Source organism: Corvus kubaryi, unplaced genomic scaffold (assembly GCF_017639235.1).
Source record: "Corvus kubaryi isolate FWS band 111438036 unplaced genomic scaffold, C.kubaryi_AGA036_p1.0 37308, whole genome shotgun sequence".
Lineage (NCBI taxonomy): Eukaryota > Metazoa > Chordata > Aves > Passeriformes > Corvidae > Corvus > Corvus kubaryi.
The window spans coordinates 22,518,463-22,538,891 of NW_024581096.1; the positions used below are offsets into that span (position 1 = coordinate 22,518,463).

Here is a 20,429-nt window from a genome sequence, read left to right on the forward strand (position 1 = left end):
CCCGGCTCGAGGTCCGGAGGCGGCCGGTTGCCCCCCGGGCTGCCCCCCCGGCTGCCCCCTGCGCCAAGGGGCGGTCCGGCGCCCTCCTCCGGGAGGGCCGGGCTCGGCGGCGCAGGGACGGGACGGGACGCTGCGGAGAGCGGCGCGGAGCTAGCGCTCTCCATCCCTGCTGCGTGTGTAGGATGAGCGCGGTGCTGCGGGGAGCCCTGCGGCGGCTGCGGCCCCCGCGCCGGCCCGGGACCCTCGGTGCGGCTGCCCAGCGGCCCCTCGGCGCCCAGGGGCGGTGAGTGCGGGCCGGGCCGGGCGGAGGACGCGGGCAGAGGGGCTGGTCGCGGTAGCAGCCCTCCGCGCGAGGCTCCGCGCCGCCCGAAGGCGCGGCCCCCGGGCTGCTGCTGTCGGGGATGCGCAGAAAAGGCGATGGTGAGGGGAGCCAGCTCCGGCTCCCGGCCTGCGGCGGTCCACCATCGGCCGGACGGACCACCTGTGGCCAGCAGGTGCCTCCCTGCTCCGTGCATTGCTACGCCAAAGCCAGAACTAGCCCGGGGCGCACTGCTGACCTGGTGTAGAGAGGTCCCTTCTGTTGTTTTCTGGGCCATACCGATGAGCAAATAATGACCGGTTTTAACTGGCATCAACATCTGGGTGAACTGTGTAGTGCACCCCGGATTCTTGCCAGACTCCTGGGCAGGGGTTTGAAAAAGCCTGAAAGGCAGGTGAGGAGATATCAAATCCACAGCAAAAAGAAGAATGAGGAAAGTCCTTATGCTTGACCTTGATTACCACGTGCCTCAAAATTCAGTAGAGGAGCTGGAGTAAGTGTTACACCTGGCTGTTAAACAGCTTACTGTTAACTTCAAAAATTAATAAGTAATCAGAAAAAAGAACACGTGCAAGTATGTGGTGTACTAAAGACAGAAAACCTGTGGTGTCCTGTGCTCCCATTTATTTTACTTTTTATTTGTCACCACCTAGTATATAAGTATGGTGCATATTCCTCCTGCAGTTGCATTTAAAATGTCATAAGATCTCCATTCATGAAACATAAGACTAGTAGCTTTTATTTCCGAGTGGAAGAGGTAGAAGACTAGTTATACATTAGAAAGTCTGTTGCCAGAAAAGTTGAAAATGTACAAGGAGAGGAGAGATAAATTGAGCATTGATTAACTGTCATGAAGGGAAAGATACTGTGGTCAGTACTGCTACTGTAATAGTATGTCCTACCTTGTATCACATAAAAAAAAATTACTTTTTAAAAATTTTTGATAAATTTCCACATGTAGCTTGCTGCTTGACTCTCTGTGGATGAGGCAGTAGAGAGGAGGATCAGCTGACTTGAAGGAGAATAGGGCTGCCTATGGCAGCAGTTCTGGTTTATGCTGGCCTTAAGTAGTTATGAGAGTACAGCGTGGCGTAGCGGGTGTGAGCCATTGACAAAAACGTGTTTCTATAATTGTAGTGGTTTGGTCCAAAATACTCATTACTGTTTATCTGCTGTGAGATAAGAATTAGGAGAAATGCAAAACAGGCACCAAACTTGAAAGAATATAAAGAAGTTTATTAACAGACCTAAAAGAAGAAAAAAAATTATACCACCTTCAGAACTCTCCTCCTTCCCCCACCTTCCTCCCTTCTCCCACTGACAATGTGAAAAGACAACCCTTGAGATGTTTAGTCTGTTTACCACTTCCATAATAACCTTGTTCAGTCCATTTAGAAAGAGAAGTCTCTTCTTGCTCATGCTATGAAAACATTATCACAACGAGACAGCCGCCCACTTCCAAATATTGTTCAGTCCATTTAGGAAGAGGAGTCTCTCTGCCTGCGTGTGAGTCCTTTCCCCCGACTTGCAGCTTTTCCCGCAACTGCCTTCGAGGGTCCACTCTTGAAGTTTTTTGGGGTACAATTTTAAGGTTGAGCCGTTCAGAAACAAAAACAGAGGCCCTTCTCCTTCCCTGGGAGCAAAGGGTCTTCATCATCTTCATCTTTAGGACTATCTCTGGGAGCATCTCTACGGACTGAGGTTTTCTCCTTTCCCGTTTGGAGCAAAAGTCCTCATCTGGTTCATCTCTCCCTGTCCAAACTTCTCATGAAATTACAGCTGCGTCAGCATCTGCCTATCTCAGCGCAGGTGCTTTTGCTCACGAGTTGAACACTCCACCCCCCATATCTTCATGAAATTACAACAGGATACTCTGATATATCATAGCTTCACAACAGAATTTCAGCTTTAAGCATCTCCTCTCTCTCTTCCCTCAGGTTTTCAGCTCTTCACAGCAATAAAAGGGTTACTCTCACCTCAGCCTTGCAGCTTTGCAGCTGGAATGTTGAATTTTTCTTATCGCAGTGGAGAGGGGGGAGAGCCGAGCCGCTCCGGCTGCCCACGGCAAGGCAGTGGGGGGGGGGTTCCACAGCTGGAACAGGTCCATCGGCTTCAGGATGGCCGTGGCCCGGCCCGGCCTGGCCCAAGCAGGGCCTGGCCGGGCCCGCTGGCCCCCACACGGGGCCTGCAGCCACCTGTGCCAGCGCCGGAAACGAGAGAGAGCTTGGAGGGGGAGTTTGCCTATTCTTAAATGTGGATCACAGAGGTGATCACAACTTTAAGTGGCTTTGAGAATTGTCCATATTCAAACTGGCCAGCTGATAGGTTCCTTCAGTTCCCAGAGAAAACTGTAAGCACCCCTTAGCAAGGACGTCCCTTCCGGGACTATGCTTGCTAACCTATGACAATAATGTTTTGTGTTAAGCAAAGTAGGACATGTCAGCTCTGGGATTGGCTTAGTTGTTTAGACCATGGTGCAAGTAACACCAAGGTTGTTAATTCAATCTCTGCATGGGCCATTCAGTTAACAGTTGGACTCAATGACCATTGTGGGTACCTTCTAACTCAGAATATTCTGTGAATCTGTGAACATGTAAAATAAACAGAACATGAAAGTAAGTACCAAGCTTAATTCTTCGTGAATATGTACACTGGTGCAGTCTACTAACATTGGTTTTAGAAATTTATTAAGAAGCCTTACTGAATAGACTTTTTTAAAGACTTTTTGTTGCACATACTACACAGCGCTTCGGAAAAGTCAGGTTTTGACACTGTCATTTTAGGCATCAGCTTCTTTTTGAGAAATAGGATCTACGTATAAAGGTATATTGGATAAATAATATTTAAAGTTGCAAGTGGAAGCAAACTTGTTCTGTTGCTGTTTTCTTTTTTTTATTACTATTGTTTACCTATTTGACCCTCAAAGAGCATATACTTTAAAAGTGGGTATGAGTAAACAGGTTAGGTTTTAAGCCAGGTGTGTAAACTCCCAAGCAGAAACCCACTTGTATTATGGTTGAAGCAATAAACAAAAGAGATGGGGAAAAGTGCAATTGCCTTTTTGTAACTGTCTGTAATATTATTTTATTTCTTTTTCAGTAAAGAAACCTCATCTCCTTCCTTAGGGAAAGACAGAGCAGACACGGTGATCATCGGAGGTGGTTGTGTTGGTGTGAGTCTAGCCTATCACTTGGCTAAAGCTGGCTTGAAGGATGTTGTTCTGCTAGAAAAATCTGAGCTCACTGCTGGATCTACCTGGCATGCAGTAAGAAATGTTTTGTTCATCTCTCAAATTAACAGCAGTTTGTGTATATAATGGTGGTGGAAATTTCAGTACTTTTTTATTCCCCAGCTTTCTTTCCTGCTGGCATTACATAAAATCTTGGAGGAACAAAGGTAACAAATGTACACTGTGAGTTTCTTAAGCCTGAATATATCAGCATTCTAAGGAAAAGAACTAAAAAGGCATGCATGTAATAATGTCAGGGTAGCAGCACCTCCTTTAATAATGCTAAGCACATGGTCATAGTGGTGCACAATATGCATTTATGTAATTATGTATTTTCTCAATCTATATCTGGAGTAGATAATGTAACAAAAATAAATAAAGCTTGCTACAATAATACAATAATAGATGCTTTTTCCATTCATTTCCAGCTATTCTTAACTGAAATTGGGAGGTTGTTATCCATGTGTATAGCGACACAAAAGAGCAGAAACCCAGAAGTTTGATGTCTCTTGATCTACTCTGTTAATACAATAGAATATTTATGCAATACTCTACCTTTCAGGGACAAATTAAGGAGGATGACTCAGATGTATTATATTTTATTTGTATTCTCGTACTTCTCCCAGAGGAGGAAGTCTGAAGTCTGAAATGCTTCATCTTAGTGTAGATGTTTTGTGTGTTGGGGGCTTTTTGAAGGAACAATAGTAAATAATGAAATTAAAAAAAAATCACTGCCCACAGCGTATAAGTCATATACTTCATTTTACTTGCTTTTTAATAAACAAAGCAAAAGAGAACATGCTGTATGTAGTAAGAAGAAACAACATTCAGTAATTGCGTATCTTTTAGACAGTCATACAACAGTCCAGCAAACAGAGCAACACCACGCAAAGTGTCAGGCATCTTGTATTGAATCATAACTACAAAATACTCAAAGAGTACTTTGACGTAAGTACAGGAGTGAGGCACAGACTGAATTCTATTTAAATGCATACACAAAACAATATCTTTGTAAAAAACAATAAAAAATCCCCTAGTTTAGTAAGGAACCAGAATCACGAATGGGGTGTTGTTACTGAACGTTTCCTTTGTTCTTATTGTTACACTTGCTCACCCTAACTTACTGCTCATAATAGTGTCAACCCTGCCTTCAGTACTTTTGCTCACACTTAGTGAGTGCAGCATTGGAGCCCTGAGTGAGACTCAGTTTCAAAGGTAAGGAGGGACCTGGAACTCAGCAGAGAAAATGCCTGCACTACCACAATTGAGAGGGCTGCCTCATGACACCTGTTAGAACAGAATTTGATGCGATTAACATAGCAAGACACCTAGTCATGGGCCATGTTAAAATGGATAACTTCATGATATACTGTCTCTTTTCATTAAACTCAGTATTAGAGGACTTCATCTGAAGATGAAAAAGATGATAAATCTGTTTCAGATAATTAGAAAGATCAAAACCGTGACCATCAGTCACAATTACATATATCTTGTTATACCAGATACTGTGTTTTTCTCACAGTGATACAGTACTAGATACAGATGACACACATACTGTTAAGACGTGAAATGGCATGTAGCACATTGTCTGCAGCCACAATGTTGAAAGTCTAGTTCAGATGTTGATGTTGCTGCGCTATACCACATTTTACCTCTTTCACCGTCCAGGAAGTCCTGCCAGAGCTCAGGATCATGTTTCAGATAGATCGTATTCCTGCTGATGTTGCTGCCAAAACTTTCTTTCACTTCTCAGGTCTGAGATAAATTTGGCTAAGTTTCGTGTGTGCTATTAAAACAGCACAAGTATCCACATTTTTATGTTACCAGTTATGAAAAGGTATAACAGAGCAAGTTATTATATGTTATATTACACTTTTTCTTGCAACATGCAATTGATTTTGCTGCTGACAGTAAAGCACAGCACAAGACAAATAATGACTTGTTACAATTTGGTCAAACTTGCAAGAAGAATTTAGTATATAACAGTGTTGATAATATTTTCCTCCAGAAAGCTAATTTAATAATGGCATTAGTATAAAATCTGACACTGATTGAAATAGAACAAAACTGATACATAAGCATTTCAACATTTAAAAATTTCAACTATAAAAATGCTTTAAAGCATTTGTTTCAGTTCTCACAGCAAAGTGGCCATTCTTTAAATTATTTTTCCAGATCATGTTTACCTACAATAACAAAATCTCTTAGAAAAATAGAGTAAAGCCTAGAGAAAATCTCTTCAACTGCAAGAATGGTTGACTTTGAAATTCAGGAAAACATGTAGACACATTGGGAAGCCAGCTGGGCCAGAGTGAGTTCATGACTGAGTTCCAGAAAAAAACATGGTATACTGGAGATAGAGCGGGAAAAAGCTGAAAATGGGGCAATTTAGAAAAGTTACCTGAGCATGTGAAGGGGATGTTAGGAAAGCCAAAGCTCAGCTATATTTAAGATTTGTAAGGAAAATTTGGCAACAAGAACTGCTTCTACTGCCGCATTAATAGTAAAAGGCTGAAAAATGAAAATAAGTAACTGTTGCTGAATGAGGTGAGTAATTCAGTCAGAGTGTACACTAATAAGGCCTCAGTGCCTTCTTGCCTCAGTTTTCCCTGACAGGGTTTCTCAGGCCTCAGGGTTAAAGGAGAAGAGTAACTACTGGCAGTGGATGAGGACCAAACCAGGGATTACTGGAGTTATTTGGCACATGCTCATACATTGGACCAGACAGGCTGCATCCAATAATACTGCTGATTCATTGCAAGGCTGCAGATGTATCACATTTGAAAGACTGTTGAAATTGGTGGAGGTGCCAAAGATTTTGAGAAGGGCATATGTATGACTCTAAAAAGCCAAAGGACTGAATGGAGGAGCTAAAGGCCAGCTACCCATGGTTCAGTTCTTCAGAAAATCATGGAATGAGTCCCAGGTCCATAAAGGAGAAAAAATGTAATTTGGAACAAGATAAATTTGCCAAGAATAAATCACGTCAGATTGAATCTGATTGCTGTCTGTTATAAAATCATTGAATTCTTAGACAAAGGGAGATCAGTGGATATCACTTAAAGATTTCAGCAAGACTTTAGACACCCTCTCCTATACTATCCATGTACTTACCTGAAGATGTTACGGTCTGTATGGCTGGACAACTAGAAAGTTAAAAGACTTTTTGCATGGCTGGGCTTAGAGGGTGCTGATGAATGGGTTATACTCTAAGCAAAGCCTGGAAATAAGTGGAGTGTTACAGGAATCTGTCCTGGGACCCATCTTTATCAGTAATTTGGAGTAGGTGATGAAGTACATGCTCATCCAAGTTTAAAGTTTACACCAAACTGACAGGAGTAGTCAATGCACTCAAGGGCAGGGCAGCCATGCTGAGGGATCTAGGCAGGCTGAAAGGATAGTTTTATGGAATTTAACAAGGCCAAATGCAAAGTTCCATACTTAGCTAGGAAAGTAGAGCAGACTCTGTCTTGGAAGACTCTCAGAGGCCAGGCTGGAAAAAATCTTGAGCAATGTGGTCTGATCTTGTAGCTGCCCCTGCTTTGAATATGAAATTTAAGAGAGATCTCCTGAGGACCCATCCAATCTTTTTGTTTCATTATAATTATAATTATTTTATTATTTTAATTTTTATATCGTGAAATCAGGTTATAGTTGTCTCCCAGCTGCACTCTTGAAATCAGAAACATTTGTTAGCTCAACCCAAAAGGCATCAAATGCTTTTAAAATTCTTTTCTTCACTTAAAAGTGTAAGAGATTGAAGTATTTATTAATTCCTGCAATTAAATACTCTTGAATATATATGGGCTTGTAGCTAAATTGCAAGTGATTTGTGGCTCATTTAGTTCAAAATGACTACATTAATAGTGATCACTAAAATGGAATTTCCTTACATCTGGAAGATACATTACTACATTTAGAAGAATAACAGAAGGCCAGAAAATGTTTACATTGCATAAATAAAAGAATACAGTAAAAGCAATATGAGGTAACAAGGTTTGCAGGTAGAAGTAAATTAATTACTCTTAGGCATTGTACATGGCTAAAGAAATTTAGATATTTCAAGGCTTATTTATTTCTTCATTCTGTACAGACTGAAAACAGTCCCTTAGAATGTATTTTTTGAGAAACAAACAAGTTTTAGCTAAAAATTCTTCAGTGAAACAGCCCTGGGGTTTAGTCTAAGGTAAGTAAAATAAATGTATTCACAATGTGAAGGCACACATATCAAATGACATAAAAATCACATTTAGTCAAATATCTGATCTTCAGCTGTGTCCTGTATGATGCTAATGATCCCATATGATAATAAGAAAAGAACAAGGAATATTTTTTCCAGACTATTAATTTAGCCCAGGGACTTCCTGAAAACAACATGCCTGCTTTGTGCTTGATGGGGCCCTTACTATGTATGAATCTCCCTCCTACAGGTTTGTGTGATCACTTCTTAAAATAAGACTGTTGAGGTAATGAGCATTGCCAAACATACTTAGAGTCAAATTTGTGAATAGAATATAGATAAAACTGGAAAATACGATACTGACAAATGATTAATTTAACACTCTTTTCCATTGGATTATCTGGGCATTTCAGTAATCTAGTGCACTATGATGTTGTAGATAAATTGAGATATCAGAAAGATAAAATTCGTAAGAACAAAGGTAGGAACAGCTTTCAACATCATGTCTAGCATCAAGACAAACAATCAGTAATGCCAGACAGTAATGACCCTTTTGCTACGAAGATACTGAGTACCTGTCATGTCAGTGAATATGATCTATGTTTTTTGATTGAAATAGTATTTTAGTGTAAGCTATTTGCTAAGGACAATTTGAAGCTAACTTTCTGAAGAAAAAGATAGTGTCTTAGATGTGAATCTGCACAAAGAAAGATGGGACAGAAGAGGTCATGTTTTGAAAGAATGAGGATGTGTGACCTAATTAATACCATATATATTAATATAATTATAGAGAATTGTAACATTTAATAACTTTCTAGCACAGTCAAATTAGTTGGAATTAAAATATATCTTTAAAGACCACTAAATCTTGCTTTTGTTATTCATATGTTTGCAGGTATTCCACTAGCTTTAAAACACAGAACAGAGCTGATGCTTTAAAATTAAGGGTATTTAATGTTTATACATACTGGGCGACTTAGAAGGAAACAACCAAAACTTTGCAATGTGTGTCACTTTTTACCTATGAATTTCCTGATGTATTTTTTTTTCAGAATGGCAGTGAACTCAAAAGGTGGACTCCAGTGTCCAGCTCCCATAATGGAAGCAGCCTTAATCTATGAATAAGATCTATTTTAGTTAGTACAAAATGCACTATGTGTATAAAATATTTAAATCCGTGCAGTTATCTTGAACACCTAGGGTAATTTTACATTTCTGCTGTCTCACTTGAAGAAGGGTTTTAGTGAGTTGACAAGTTCAGGACATACAAAGGCTTATGCTTAACTTCAGTAACGCACTTTAATTCTGTTTTTTTAAGGGCTAAATGTCTACAATTATGAATGTCATTAGGTTGGTGCAGCCATCTCTGTTGTAGGCAGGTGAATAGTTTCCTTAAATATTGGAGAGGCTGTAATAACTTCTTGATTTTACCTTTGCATGAATCTGAAAGAACTTGACAGATTTCTGAAGTCAAACCTAGTAAAGTGATGCACAAAATATATACAATAATTTCTTACACTACTTCTAAAATGCAACAATTGCTCTTTAACTGACGCATGAGACAACTGTTGAGAATAGAAGAATATCATCTTCCTCTGCCCCCTGCTGCATACACCCCAGGAATGCAATAACTCTTGTGAAGATCTGGTCTTTCTGAAGATTTGGTTTCTTTCCCATCTCCATTTGTAAGAAGGAAAAGACCATACTACAGGACATTTAGAGTTAGTAATTTGATTTAGTTGATCAGAAATGAAGTTTGCATGTCTTTCAAAACATTTGAAGCTGTCAACTGTATAATTCAAGGAAGAAAGGGAATTATAGGAGAGAACAACTGCAACAGTATCATGGGTGGGCAAATTTGATGGGAAAAGACAGATGGAAAAACACCTGTGCAAAAACCAAAAATGGCATAAGTAGGGAAAGGACTTTATTTTTAATTTTGTAGCAGTTGGCTCTATCCACGTGTTGTTTTTCTTTATGGTATCTTGGCAGTTCCTTTTTAAATGACTCTTGGAAGGCAGGAAAGAACACTGCATTTCTAATCTATGTTGTTCCTATTTCTTATCTGAGGCTGGTTTAACTACTTATTTTCATCCTGGAATAAACCTGAAGAAAATCCATGCTTACAGCATCAAACTCTATGAGAAACTGGAAGAAGAGACTGGACAGGTAATCCCCTTAACCTTTGAAGTGTTAATTCAGAGCAATACCAACTGCAGTAATAGTCTTACAAAAAAGTGTAGTTGATGAGGGTGTGAAGTAGGAGTATGTCCCTTTTTATTGAAATACATTCTTCTGCATACCTAGTCACTACATTTTGTAGATAGTTTCCCAGATCCCTCTACAATTTAGGAAAATGGTGCTCATAAAACATCTCAAGACACAGCAGAGGGTCTGCAACTTTAACTTGATAAAGGAGCTAAAATAGCATCAGAAACCTGGAATGAATGGATTGATTATGATACATTCCTGCCTTAAATATGTCCGCTTAAAAATTCATGTGGTATGATGCTGTCTGTACTTGAGAAGATTGCTGCAATTCTTCCAGTCCCTTTCAGAGATGTATTTTTATTTAGTGACTTAAGGAACGGATATGCAGAGAAACACAGGGGTCATCTTTTTCATCTGGCATCTTGCAGCCATGTAGATTTAATTTACTAAACTTGTGCTTGCTTTGGATGGCAGCAGAAATTGAATTAACCTCACTGTACTAGTCTACGAATTTTATATTCTTTTTAATATTTGTCATATATATGTATGACAGATATTTTTTGTATTTGTCATAAAATGCTTTTTTCTTCTTTCTGCTACTCAGCTAGATAAGGTGCCACATCAGATTATCATTGTGAGTTCCAGTAAAAGACTTATTCAGCCCTATTATTGTCCTGTGAGGTAACATAGAAAGGTGAAGAAAAGTAAGCATTCAGTGTCCAGCTCTGCAAGGATGTTTAATTTATTAAAAAGACAAAAAAGGCGAGTGGTATTTCATTGTGTTTATAAAGGCACTTAGTTAAATATATTCTGCAACATGTCAATAGGAAATTATGCAGATGATAGACTTTAAAATGAAGTATATTATACATACTTATTTTTGAGATGTGTCTGATTCTGGTTTTGAAAGTGAGTGAGTGCATATATCAAATATTAATTAGTTGGTAGTAAAAATGAATGTCTCATGGCATTCAATAGATGCTTCTTGCAACTGTTTTGAAGATAGTCTGCATTAACTTAGGAAGTTAATTCGGTAACTTCTTGAAAATTTGTTTTCTCTAGGAGTCTATATCTAAGGCCTGTTTCTTCAAGGACCCCTAGCTTACTTGCATTTTTTTCAGTGATGTTAGTGGAAAAATTCCTGTAGAGTTCCCTTAGCACAGGAAAATACATATATGGCAATCAGTAAAGGTTCTTTCAGTAATTTGCTGTTTCTCTTCGATTTAGCCTGTGGGGTTTCATCAGCCTGGCAGTATCAGAATTGCTTCAACCCCTACTAGGGTGGATGAATTCAAATACCAAATGACTCGTGCTGGTTGGCACCCAACAGAGCAATATCTAATCACGCCTGAGAAAGTGCAAGAGCTATTTCCCTTATTGAACATGGATAAGGTAAAGAATCCAGTTTTATGAAATGTAACTTCCAATGCAATTAAATATTAGTCTATCAGATATATACATGGATGATCTCCTTTCTTTATACAAATTGTACAACAGATTGTTGTTTTTCAATGAAAAACAGATGTATCATAGCCTAAAGACAGAATCTTGTGAATTTTTAGTGCATACTGTACGTTAGAGTACATACTATTATTTACTATGTCTATAATACTATAATATTAAAGCATTGCAACCTTTGCATGGGAGATCTGAGCAATTTTACTTGCATAGGCCATTGTTAAGTTGTGTAGAGGCTGATATTATCATATATTTTGAAAATTTTTTTTGACTTCTTAAAGTTTATTGTATTCAAGGAAAAAAGAAAGAATGTGTTTTTTAAAAATCAATCTAATTTTGGTAAATTTTACTTTCTTTCATTTGGGGTATTTTACCTCCACTTAGGTGTTAGCTGGCCTGTATAACCCTGGAGATGGTCACATCGATCCGTATTCTCTAACTATGGCCTTGGCTGCAGGAGCCAGAAAATACGGTGCTCAATTAAATTATCCTGTCCAAGTAACTAATCTGAACTCCCGATCAGATGGGACATGGGAAGTTGAAACTCCACTTGGAATAATTCAAGCAAAGAGAATTGTGAATACTGCAGGTAGGATTTAATATAAGCATTTGAGTGCTTTTCAGATTTACGAACTAGCTGACACAAAGCACCTGTACTGAATTGTGTGGCCTACATGTATAAGAAATATATATGTTTTTGAACATTCACTTGGTTTGTGATTTGCACATATTTCTTCACAGTATCGTGAAAATATAGCTCTTATATTAATTGCCCTTGAATGGGCTTTAAAAATATTTACTATGATTTGTCTCCAGCAGATAGTAATCAGACTGCCTTGTTAGGTTTTAGTAGTAAGAGACTGGTCTACAGTAAGTTGTGTAGAAGAGAATCTACTGTCTAGAGTCACAGAATCGTAGAATATCCTGAGTTGTAAAAGACCCACAAGGATCATTGAGTCCAACAGGATATCCCCAAGAGTCATACTATGTGCTTGAGAGTGTTGTTCAAATGCTTTTTGAACTGTGGCAGGCTTGGTGCTGTGACCACTTCCCTGGGGAGCCTGTTCCAGTGTGCAATATGTGAACAGTCCATGCAGTCCTCTAAAATGTAATGAAACATACCTAGGAAGGGAGATGGAATGTACGAATGAAGTAGAAATATCTTCATTGTTTCTTCGAAGAAACTGAGGATTTGACCTTGCCTATCATACTGTTATCTTTGTCTAAGATTTAGCTCTATCCACATATCCTTGAAACTGAAGATTTTTTGTTGTCCTTTGAGTCATATTTTAAACACGTGCTTGGCTTAACATTTTTTGCATGTAATAAGAATTGCCTAACTCAAAGGAGCTTGTATTTACATATGCGAATGTTATTCTTCATGTTAAAGAAACCAAACAGATGTTTCTGCTTCAAAGAGCTTTTGGTCAAGTGTCCTTTGGATCTGTGTTTATTTTCCTAAGCAACTTACTAGGTCTAAAAACCTGTATTCAATCTGAACTTATTCACTTATTTTTATGCTGCTTTGTACAAGCATAGAAAAATATATTAGTGGTGAAATGATTGGCAGGTCTTCTATGAAGCATGCTTACTGCTTCCTAGTAGAAGATTTTCTGTTTTCAATTACTTGAAAACATGTTGAATATTTACCATATAGATTAAAGTTTTGCTGACTCTGCCTCAAAATGGATCGTATCTGCATTTTTAGGGCATTAGTCCTGCATACCTCCCATCGCAGTGAATAATCAGGCTTCAGTTGCAGGCTGTGATGTCTCAAGTTGACTTTCTCCCTCAGATGAGACAAGTGAACTGAGAGCAAGAATATGTCTTTATAATTCTTTTCTGCATATTTGTGGTGGAACACGAAAAAAAAATAAAAGCACCTATTTCTAGTGCAAGGCAGATAAAATGAGGAAGTTAAGCGAGACAGGGATTCTTCTTGTTGGTGGGAAGAATACCGTGATTGACAATTGGAATTATGAGGGAATTGGACTGGAAGGGGAGTAGGTTGGGAGAGCAAAATGCCTTGGAAGGATTTCTGGAGGTGTTTAGGAGCCCTGGCAGCAAGTGGAATAGTTACATGCTACAGGACTGGCTGAATGAGGAAGCTCAAACCGGAAGGCAACGGCAGCAGTGGGGATAACACCAGGGACATAGTGGGAAGGTATCTGATATGTTTCATTAAGGAAACTGGAGCTAGGAGCTTTTCAGACAAAATGATTAGTAAGGATACTCAAGGAATAACCATTCTCACATACTCATGTATGTGAAACTGAGTGGAAAATTGAGCTGTTTAAGCATGAAAGACTGGTGTAATATGTAATAGCAAGGGAGGGGTAGATGGGAGTGGATCTGAAGGAAGGGAAGGCTGCTGGGGCAGAACTTGACAAATGAGGGAGACTGAGTAGCCACATGGTGACAAAATAGCTAAAGAAGGATGTAAGGACTGGAATAAGAGTAGTGTTCGAGATAGCAGAAAAAAAAGAGAGAAATTGAGAGAGAGTGGGATAAAATGGCTGGACTGTCAGGGGATGTGCTTTACAGGTCTTTCTTTCAGAGTCTGGATATAGACAGCCCTGTGTTAAATCATTCCAGGCTTTCAGTAGAGACCTACTGAAAAACCCATTGAAAAGTGCACTTTCTTATTTTATGCCTTCCATACATAGGTGATCACCTGCTATTGCTATATGCCTCACTAAAATAACAAGGATCTGAGGCTCTAAGCTGGCTCATGAGTCCCACATAATGAATTTTGGAGAGAAAGAGGAGTTTAGTATGCTTTTTAGACGGCAATCCACCACATAAATAGGGAAACCAAATTTAAAAAATTTATATAGATCACAAAATCAGGCACTTGGAAAATGAGAGGTGTCAATATTTGATTGCCTTTGGACTGCCAGTTAATAGCTTTCAGGCATGAATTATGGAACAGCATTCAATTACAAAATCACAAGCTCTCTTACAAATATGATCCTTATGTCATTTGTTACACAGTGTGGATATATTGGTCTGGAAGTGATCCAAGATTATGAAATGGAAAGGCAGCTCTCTTGGCAATCAGACTTATTTAGGCCACAAACTTCTAGACACTCATTATTCCTAACTACTGGCTCTGCATCATATTGATAAAGTATCACAGACATAGTAATTTTCTTACATTTTTGTGGTGTAGTTATCTTTCTTTGGCTAATATATCAAGTTGATATTAGGCAGGGCGTTCTGGTAAATGCTTTTCAGAACTTATTTGTAAATACTAGAATGCACCCTTGTGAACTTCTCATAATTTTTTTTTAATTATTTAATAAGTTATTAAATCAACAATATATTTACATAATTTTCCTGTGTAGTTAACTGTTCAGCAAAATGAATATTTGAAGCACATACTGCTTAACATTTTAACTAATGATGTAAAATCAATACTGTATAACACATCTCTTATAAATGTTTTCTCAGATAACATTCATTCTTTTTCTCAGCCTTGCCTCATTCCACTATGATCATGACTTGTATAATTTTAGGCTCATGTTGCAGAGAAAAATACATCAGAAGGTTCTTTACATTCCCTCTCCCGCTCCCTGCCTCACCCTGCAACTGACATCTGCTGCAGAACTGGAACAAACTAGTTTCAACCAATCTTTAGCTGTTGCTTATGTGAGATTTCCATTTTAGAAGAAAGCAGATGCCTAATAAATAATCCCTGTCATGAAGTAACTATGCTGAGCCTGCTGAAATTATTTGCAGCCTATTTAAAATGGCATGTTTGATTAAAGCCTGCAAAAATAGTGAATTTGATTTATATATACAGAGTGGATGGGTGTATATAAGCATGTATTTTCAGACATGTACGAGCTGTATATACAACCATTTTTATGTAAGTAGTGGTAGAAGATTGTCTTTTTCAAAACTAAGAAATAGTCAGATTACATACTTCAGCAGATATGCTAAGTAATACTAACACGAAATAGTTCAGCATCAGATGTTTGCAGTGTCTACAATTTAATCTTCTCAAATATCCTAGAGATATAATGTATGCCTTCATTTATCTCTACTATGTCTGATAGGACTTGACATCTGCTTCCAATTAGAATTTTGTTTCAGAAAATGTATTCTTCCTTTTGCCATATTTTTGTTCAAAAACCTTAAACAAATAAACTGTAATATTTTTCTTTTAGTATATGTCACCTTTTGATATTTTAAGCAATTAAAAAAGCAATTACTCTAAGTGTGACTTTTTTTAGAAGTACAGTACTGGAGATTTTATTTTAAACAAACTTAAACTATTCGTCTCTTACTTAAAAACATTTTAAAATTAGCTGTGTTTGTAATGTTATTCTGCAAATCTAATTGCTAAGAAATTTCTTCTTATTAAGAAAGAAACAAAGCTAAGTTTCAAAGACCTAATTTTCTGCTACTTCACCTTTTCCTCTCTTCTGTGGATCATTAGCTGACCTTACCTTAAAATAGTTTTATTCATAGGCGACATGGAAATGCCTAAATCAAAAGAAGTTCTCTAAAGACTTTTAGCCACGTGTGTTGTGTGTAATGAAGGAAACCCTTGCATAAGTGCTAGAAATGCTGATTCATTCAATTGTTTTCATTGTCTTCTGTATAAGAGAATATAAGTCATGTTTCAGTAGCCTTAAAGGATGTTTTTGATCACTCAATCTATATGATTATGGCATGATCATCCCTCTACCAATTTAACTGGCATAACAAGTGTTCTGGCAATTAGTCTTGTCCAAATGGTGAGGTGCCATAAAGAAGCAAAATGATAACTGCAACAGGTGCTGGTTTCTAGCATTGACAGGACAGGGGCTTTTAGCCGAACAGATCTCTTGAAAGTGATGCTGGATTTCCTCTGCTGCTTTGCCTTGGCTGGCTGTCAGTAATTGTTAAATGAGCCACCACAGAAAACATTTTCCTTGGAAAAACTGTGGATGTTAGACCCTGAGGCTGGTTTGTAATATAAGAGACTGACAGCCATCCTGGCATGGGGGAATGGCACAAGGCCAGCGCAGCCCAATTCAACTTTCCTAATTGTCCTGGCTTTACGCCATGCCAGAGGTGAGAGAATGTATTCCCCAGCCGGCTGCTCCCCATAGGACAGGGAGCCAAGCAGGGTAACTGCAGCTGGGGTCAGCCTGCAGTCCAGGCCTCCAGATGGACTTGTGGAGATGAGGCACAGCCAGATCTGTAGTGATGAAGCCCAGCTGAGGCCACAGTCAGAAACAGGCCTGGTGACGCTAATCGAGGTCAAATGGTGACCAGTAATCAACAGGCAGACTGTAGAGTTGAGACTGAGCTGAGGTCAAGCTGAGAAGTAGTCCACGAATCAAGGTCTGGATCAATGTATTCCATGGCCAGGCACAGGCATGGTTGTGACAGAGCTGTAAACAGGCACACGATCAAACCAGCTCAGACAGGTTCTAAAGGACCTGAGCTGACTTGGAATGGGACTCCTGTGCCCATGGGTATGGGTGGAAGTCCCAGCTGAAGCTATTCAGGATCATTTATACCTTTTGGTGCCCCCAGGGCACTGAGAAACTTTGACCAGGTCTTGGTGAGTATGTAATTGAAGAGAGAGGTAGGAGAATTTGGTTAAGACAAGTAAGCAGCAAAAAGAAAGAAAAGTTGCACATTAAGCTGGGCAGCATGAAGTGTATGTCCCAGGAGAAGGGACAGCTGTGTTAGGTAGAAAATCTTGCTGGAGATATTTTGTCTTAAGCAGTTTGGAGTCAGCTGGTTACACAGGAACCAGGCTGACCTGCCTTCTTTTGCTTGGTGTTGTATGGCACATAGCCTTTTACTTGGAAAGCCCTGCTACCTCTTCTTTGTCTTTCATTTTGTCTTCCTCCAACCCTCACTACCAGACTCCCCTGAAAATCTTACTTCATTGGATTTTCCCCTTTCACTCCCACACTTGAGACATCTGCTTCTTGATCTAAAAGTCCGGAGAGTGGGCCTGAGGGGTATTCAAAGCATCTTAGAGCAGCAGCCATTCCAGCCAGTTGTACCTGTCTGATTCCCAAGTCTGTTATGTTCCGGCCTCACAGCAGATGTAAGCCATGATGCAGAGCCCAAACCAGTGCTTGGCAGTTAAGTGGCTTCCACTCTCTTCTTTCTGACACAGGTGCCTCACTAAGTGAATGTGCCTCACCAGCTTAACCTTAATAGAGGAGAATTAGGTCTTCATGGTAGGCATGAAGGATCTTGAGCCAGTTTCGGAGGCAGGGAAATTGTTGCTTGCATTTTCTGGTCACACTCTATATCAGAACTTCTAATTGGATAGCTGTGGGAGAGCACACTTGACTATTCACCAATACAAACATAATAATGAATTGATTGCTGTGTGAGAGACATAATTAATGCAAGTCACATGATGCATGTGAAAGAGGAGAGAAACTCCAATTCTTGAGGTCAGCTGCCTGAAAAGTACTGCCTTAGTCTGTTGGGGTGTTAGGACTTGACTACTGTCTTGGTAAAGCATACTAGTTCGTTTGGTTGATAGTAAGAGACTTGGTTAACACTTATGATGTGAATTAATTTATTCTGGTTTTTAAGTGTCTCTAATTTTGCTAGGAGTACCTTGCAGACCTACTTTGCTGAAATAAGCCATGGAGTTTGTGGAACTGTTAATTAAATTATCCTCTGAACTTTTAGAAGCCTAATTTATAATTTACCAATCATATTTTTTAATATGTGTATACTATAATAATATATAGTAGTATAATTAGGGAAAAAGGCCATGGAATTATGGAGGGAAAAATATACTAGATAATATGAAAAGTAAAGTGAAAATTAGAAGTATGGGAAAAAAACTTGTCATACATAAAAGCACAATGTTTACTGGAAATACTTTACTGACATTTTCCATTCACTGAAATTAGAGCTTGAATATTTTTATTTTGGTTTTGTTTTCTTCTTCTCTAGGCTTCTGGGCCCGTGACATAGGCAAGATGATTGGCCTGCAGCACCCTCTCATACCTGTTCATCATCAGTATGTTGTGACATCAACTATCTCTGAAGTGAAAGCCCTAAAAACAGAATTGCCCGTGATTCGTGACTTAGAAGGGTCATATTATCTAAGGCAAGAAAGGGATGGTCTTTTATTTGGTCCATATGAAAGTGAGGAGAAGATGAAACTGCAGGAGTCATGGGTAACAAATGGAGTCCCACCAGGTGATTAAGAACATTACATCTTTAAACATAACAAGCACTAGCACACATTAAAATGTGCAGAAATCCCAGGCTGTCATGCTGCCTTATGTGATGGAAAATACAAAATATTTGCAGTGCATGATTGTAGTACAAAAACTTTTTCCAAGGATAGTTGTAACTCTAATAATAAAAGATAATAAAAATACAAATGTAACAGAAGAAAAGCCTACTACAATGTAGTTTTAGCCTACTTCCTGAAGTGATGTTGTGTGTTGTGATTAGAGGCAGTCACCAAATCTGTGATATATAGCCCTTTTTGCCTGAACAGAGAGTTTTCTAAGTTACAATTCTCTCCAGCATGCTGACAGGGGCTCTTTATTGTTACCCCAGAGATAATGTGGTTGTCAAATAGGAACAGCAAAGGAATATTCTTAGACAAAATGCTGTGCTTGGATATAAGTGCAACAGAGCTGTAGGTATGTCTAGAAGACAAAAATACCCTATGTCATACAGCTGCTTGCACAAAAACGTTAGAAATTGTTGTGTTATATCCAGGCTCCAGCTTTCCATTCACTTCCAGACAGAAAGTTATACTAAGTCATTATTGTTGCTGTTATTAAAAAACACAACATTTCCTAAGGTAGGGCAGTTAACGTGGTTCAGTTTTGGATAGCCCTGTCACAGCTTCCTGAACTTACTGTCTCCAGTAGCATCAAGTGCCTCTACAGAATAATCAGAATGGTCAACCATGCTTAGAGCCCAGACTGAGGGGTGAAATATACCCAGAAATTCATATGGTTTCATGGAAATCATAAGCAGATACAGGAAGTTATCTTTTTTCCCCTCGTCAAATTACTGGCATATTGAGAAAAATACGTGGGCCTTATTAATATAGAAGAAAGCTTCTATGTGTCTTCACTTCCTTTCTACTTCATTGTTGAATTGTCATGACCTTAGGGTTAAACAAATATGTATAAAGGATAGTATAATTGCAGTGACAAATAAACTTGATCCTGCAGGTAACTAGGGTTTAATGCACACCATTTTTCCTGTGTAGGATGGCAAAGGCCTGAACATATGCACTGATTATTCCCATAAAACTTTTATGTATATATAGATACCATAACTGTATTGAAAATGTATGTGTTCTCTGTGTAAGTAAGTATATATAATAAGAATATTGAAAATGTATGTGTTCTCTGTGTAAGTAAGTATATATAATAAGACTCAAATATTTGTGCAGGTTTTGGAAAAGAACTCTTTGAGTCTGATTTAGACAGAATAATGGAGCATATTGAGGCTGCTATGGAAATGGTCCCCATTTTGAGAAAAGCGGACATCATAAACACAATTGCAGGTCCTATCACCTATTCTCCAGACATTCTTCCTATGGTGGGACCACATCGGGGTGTCAGAAATTACTGGGTAGCTATTGGTTTTGGGTGAGTAAGTTCTTTGCAACAACTTTTGTCTGTCATATTGTTAAAATGGTAGTCAGCTCAAGCTTTGTGCATTTTTATGGGCTTGGGAGTTGTTTTGCACATATTTTTTGTTAAATGTAATTGGAACTAGTCTTAATAACCACAACCTGTATCATGTAAGCTCATCCTTCTCTCTTACTTCACTAGTCTCAGTAATTTTTTGTTTCCTCCTTTTAATCTGGAGGCCAATATCTGTGACATTTTTTGAAGCAACAAGAAATGGTAGTACTTTGTACTGTCTGTGCAGCAACTTAAAGTCACAAAAGTACTGAGTTTGAAAGTATACTTTCCAGTTAATTTTACTTCTTGCTTTGAATTACACTGTATTTAACAGTTGTTTGTTGCATGTAAAACTGGTTTCACTGAAGTGGGACAAAAATGAATGTGCAATAT

General features: G+C 38.8%; 1 protein-coding gene across 2 annotated transcripts in view; it reads left to right on the forward strand.

Moving 5' to 3' along the window:
• Positions 1–60: 60 nt before the first annotated feature.
• Positions 61–20,429, forward strand: part of DMGDH (dimethylglycine dehydrogenase) — a 42,198-nt gene continuing 21,829 nt past the window's right edge. The window contains exons 1-7 of one of the 2 annotated variants that reach the window (XM_042028866.1): positions 61–283; positions 3,419–3,584; positions 9,799–9,897; positions 11,167–11,331; positions 11,782–11,986; positions 18,328–18,576; positions 19,799–19,997. In XM_042028866.1, the coding sequence (XP_041884800.1) occupies positions 183–283; positions 3,419–3,584; positions 9,799–9,897; positions 11,167–11,331; positions 11,782–11,986; positions 18,328–18,576; positions 19,799–19,997 (1,184 nt within the window). In that variant the 5' untranslated portion in view covers positions 61–182. Of the gene's footprint in view, positions 284–732; positions 813–3,418; positions 3,585–9,798; positions 9,898–11,166; positions 11,332–11,781; positions 11,987–18,327; positions 18,577–19,798; positions 19,998–20,429 lie in introns of those variants that run through there. The other variant, XM_042028867.1, reaches the window with a different exon arrangement.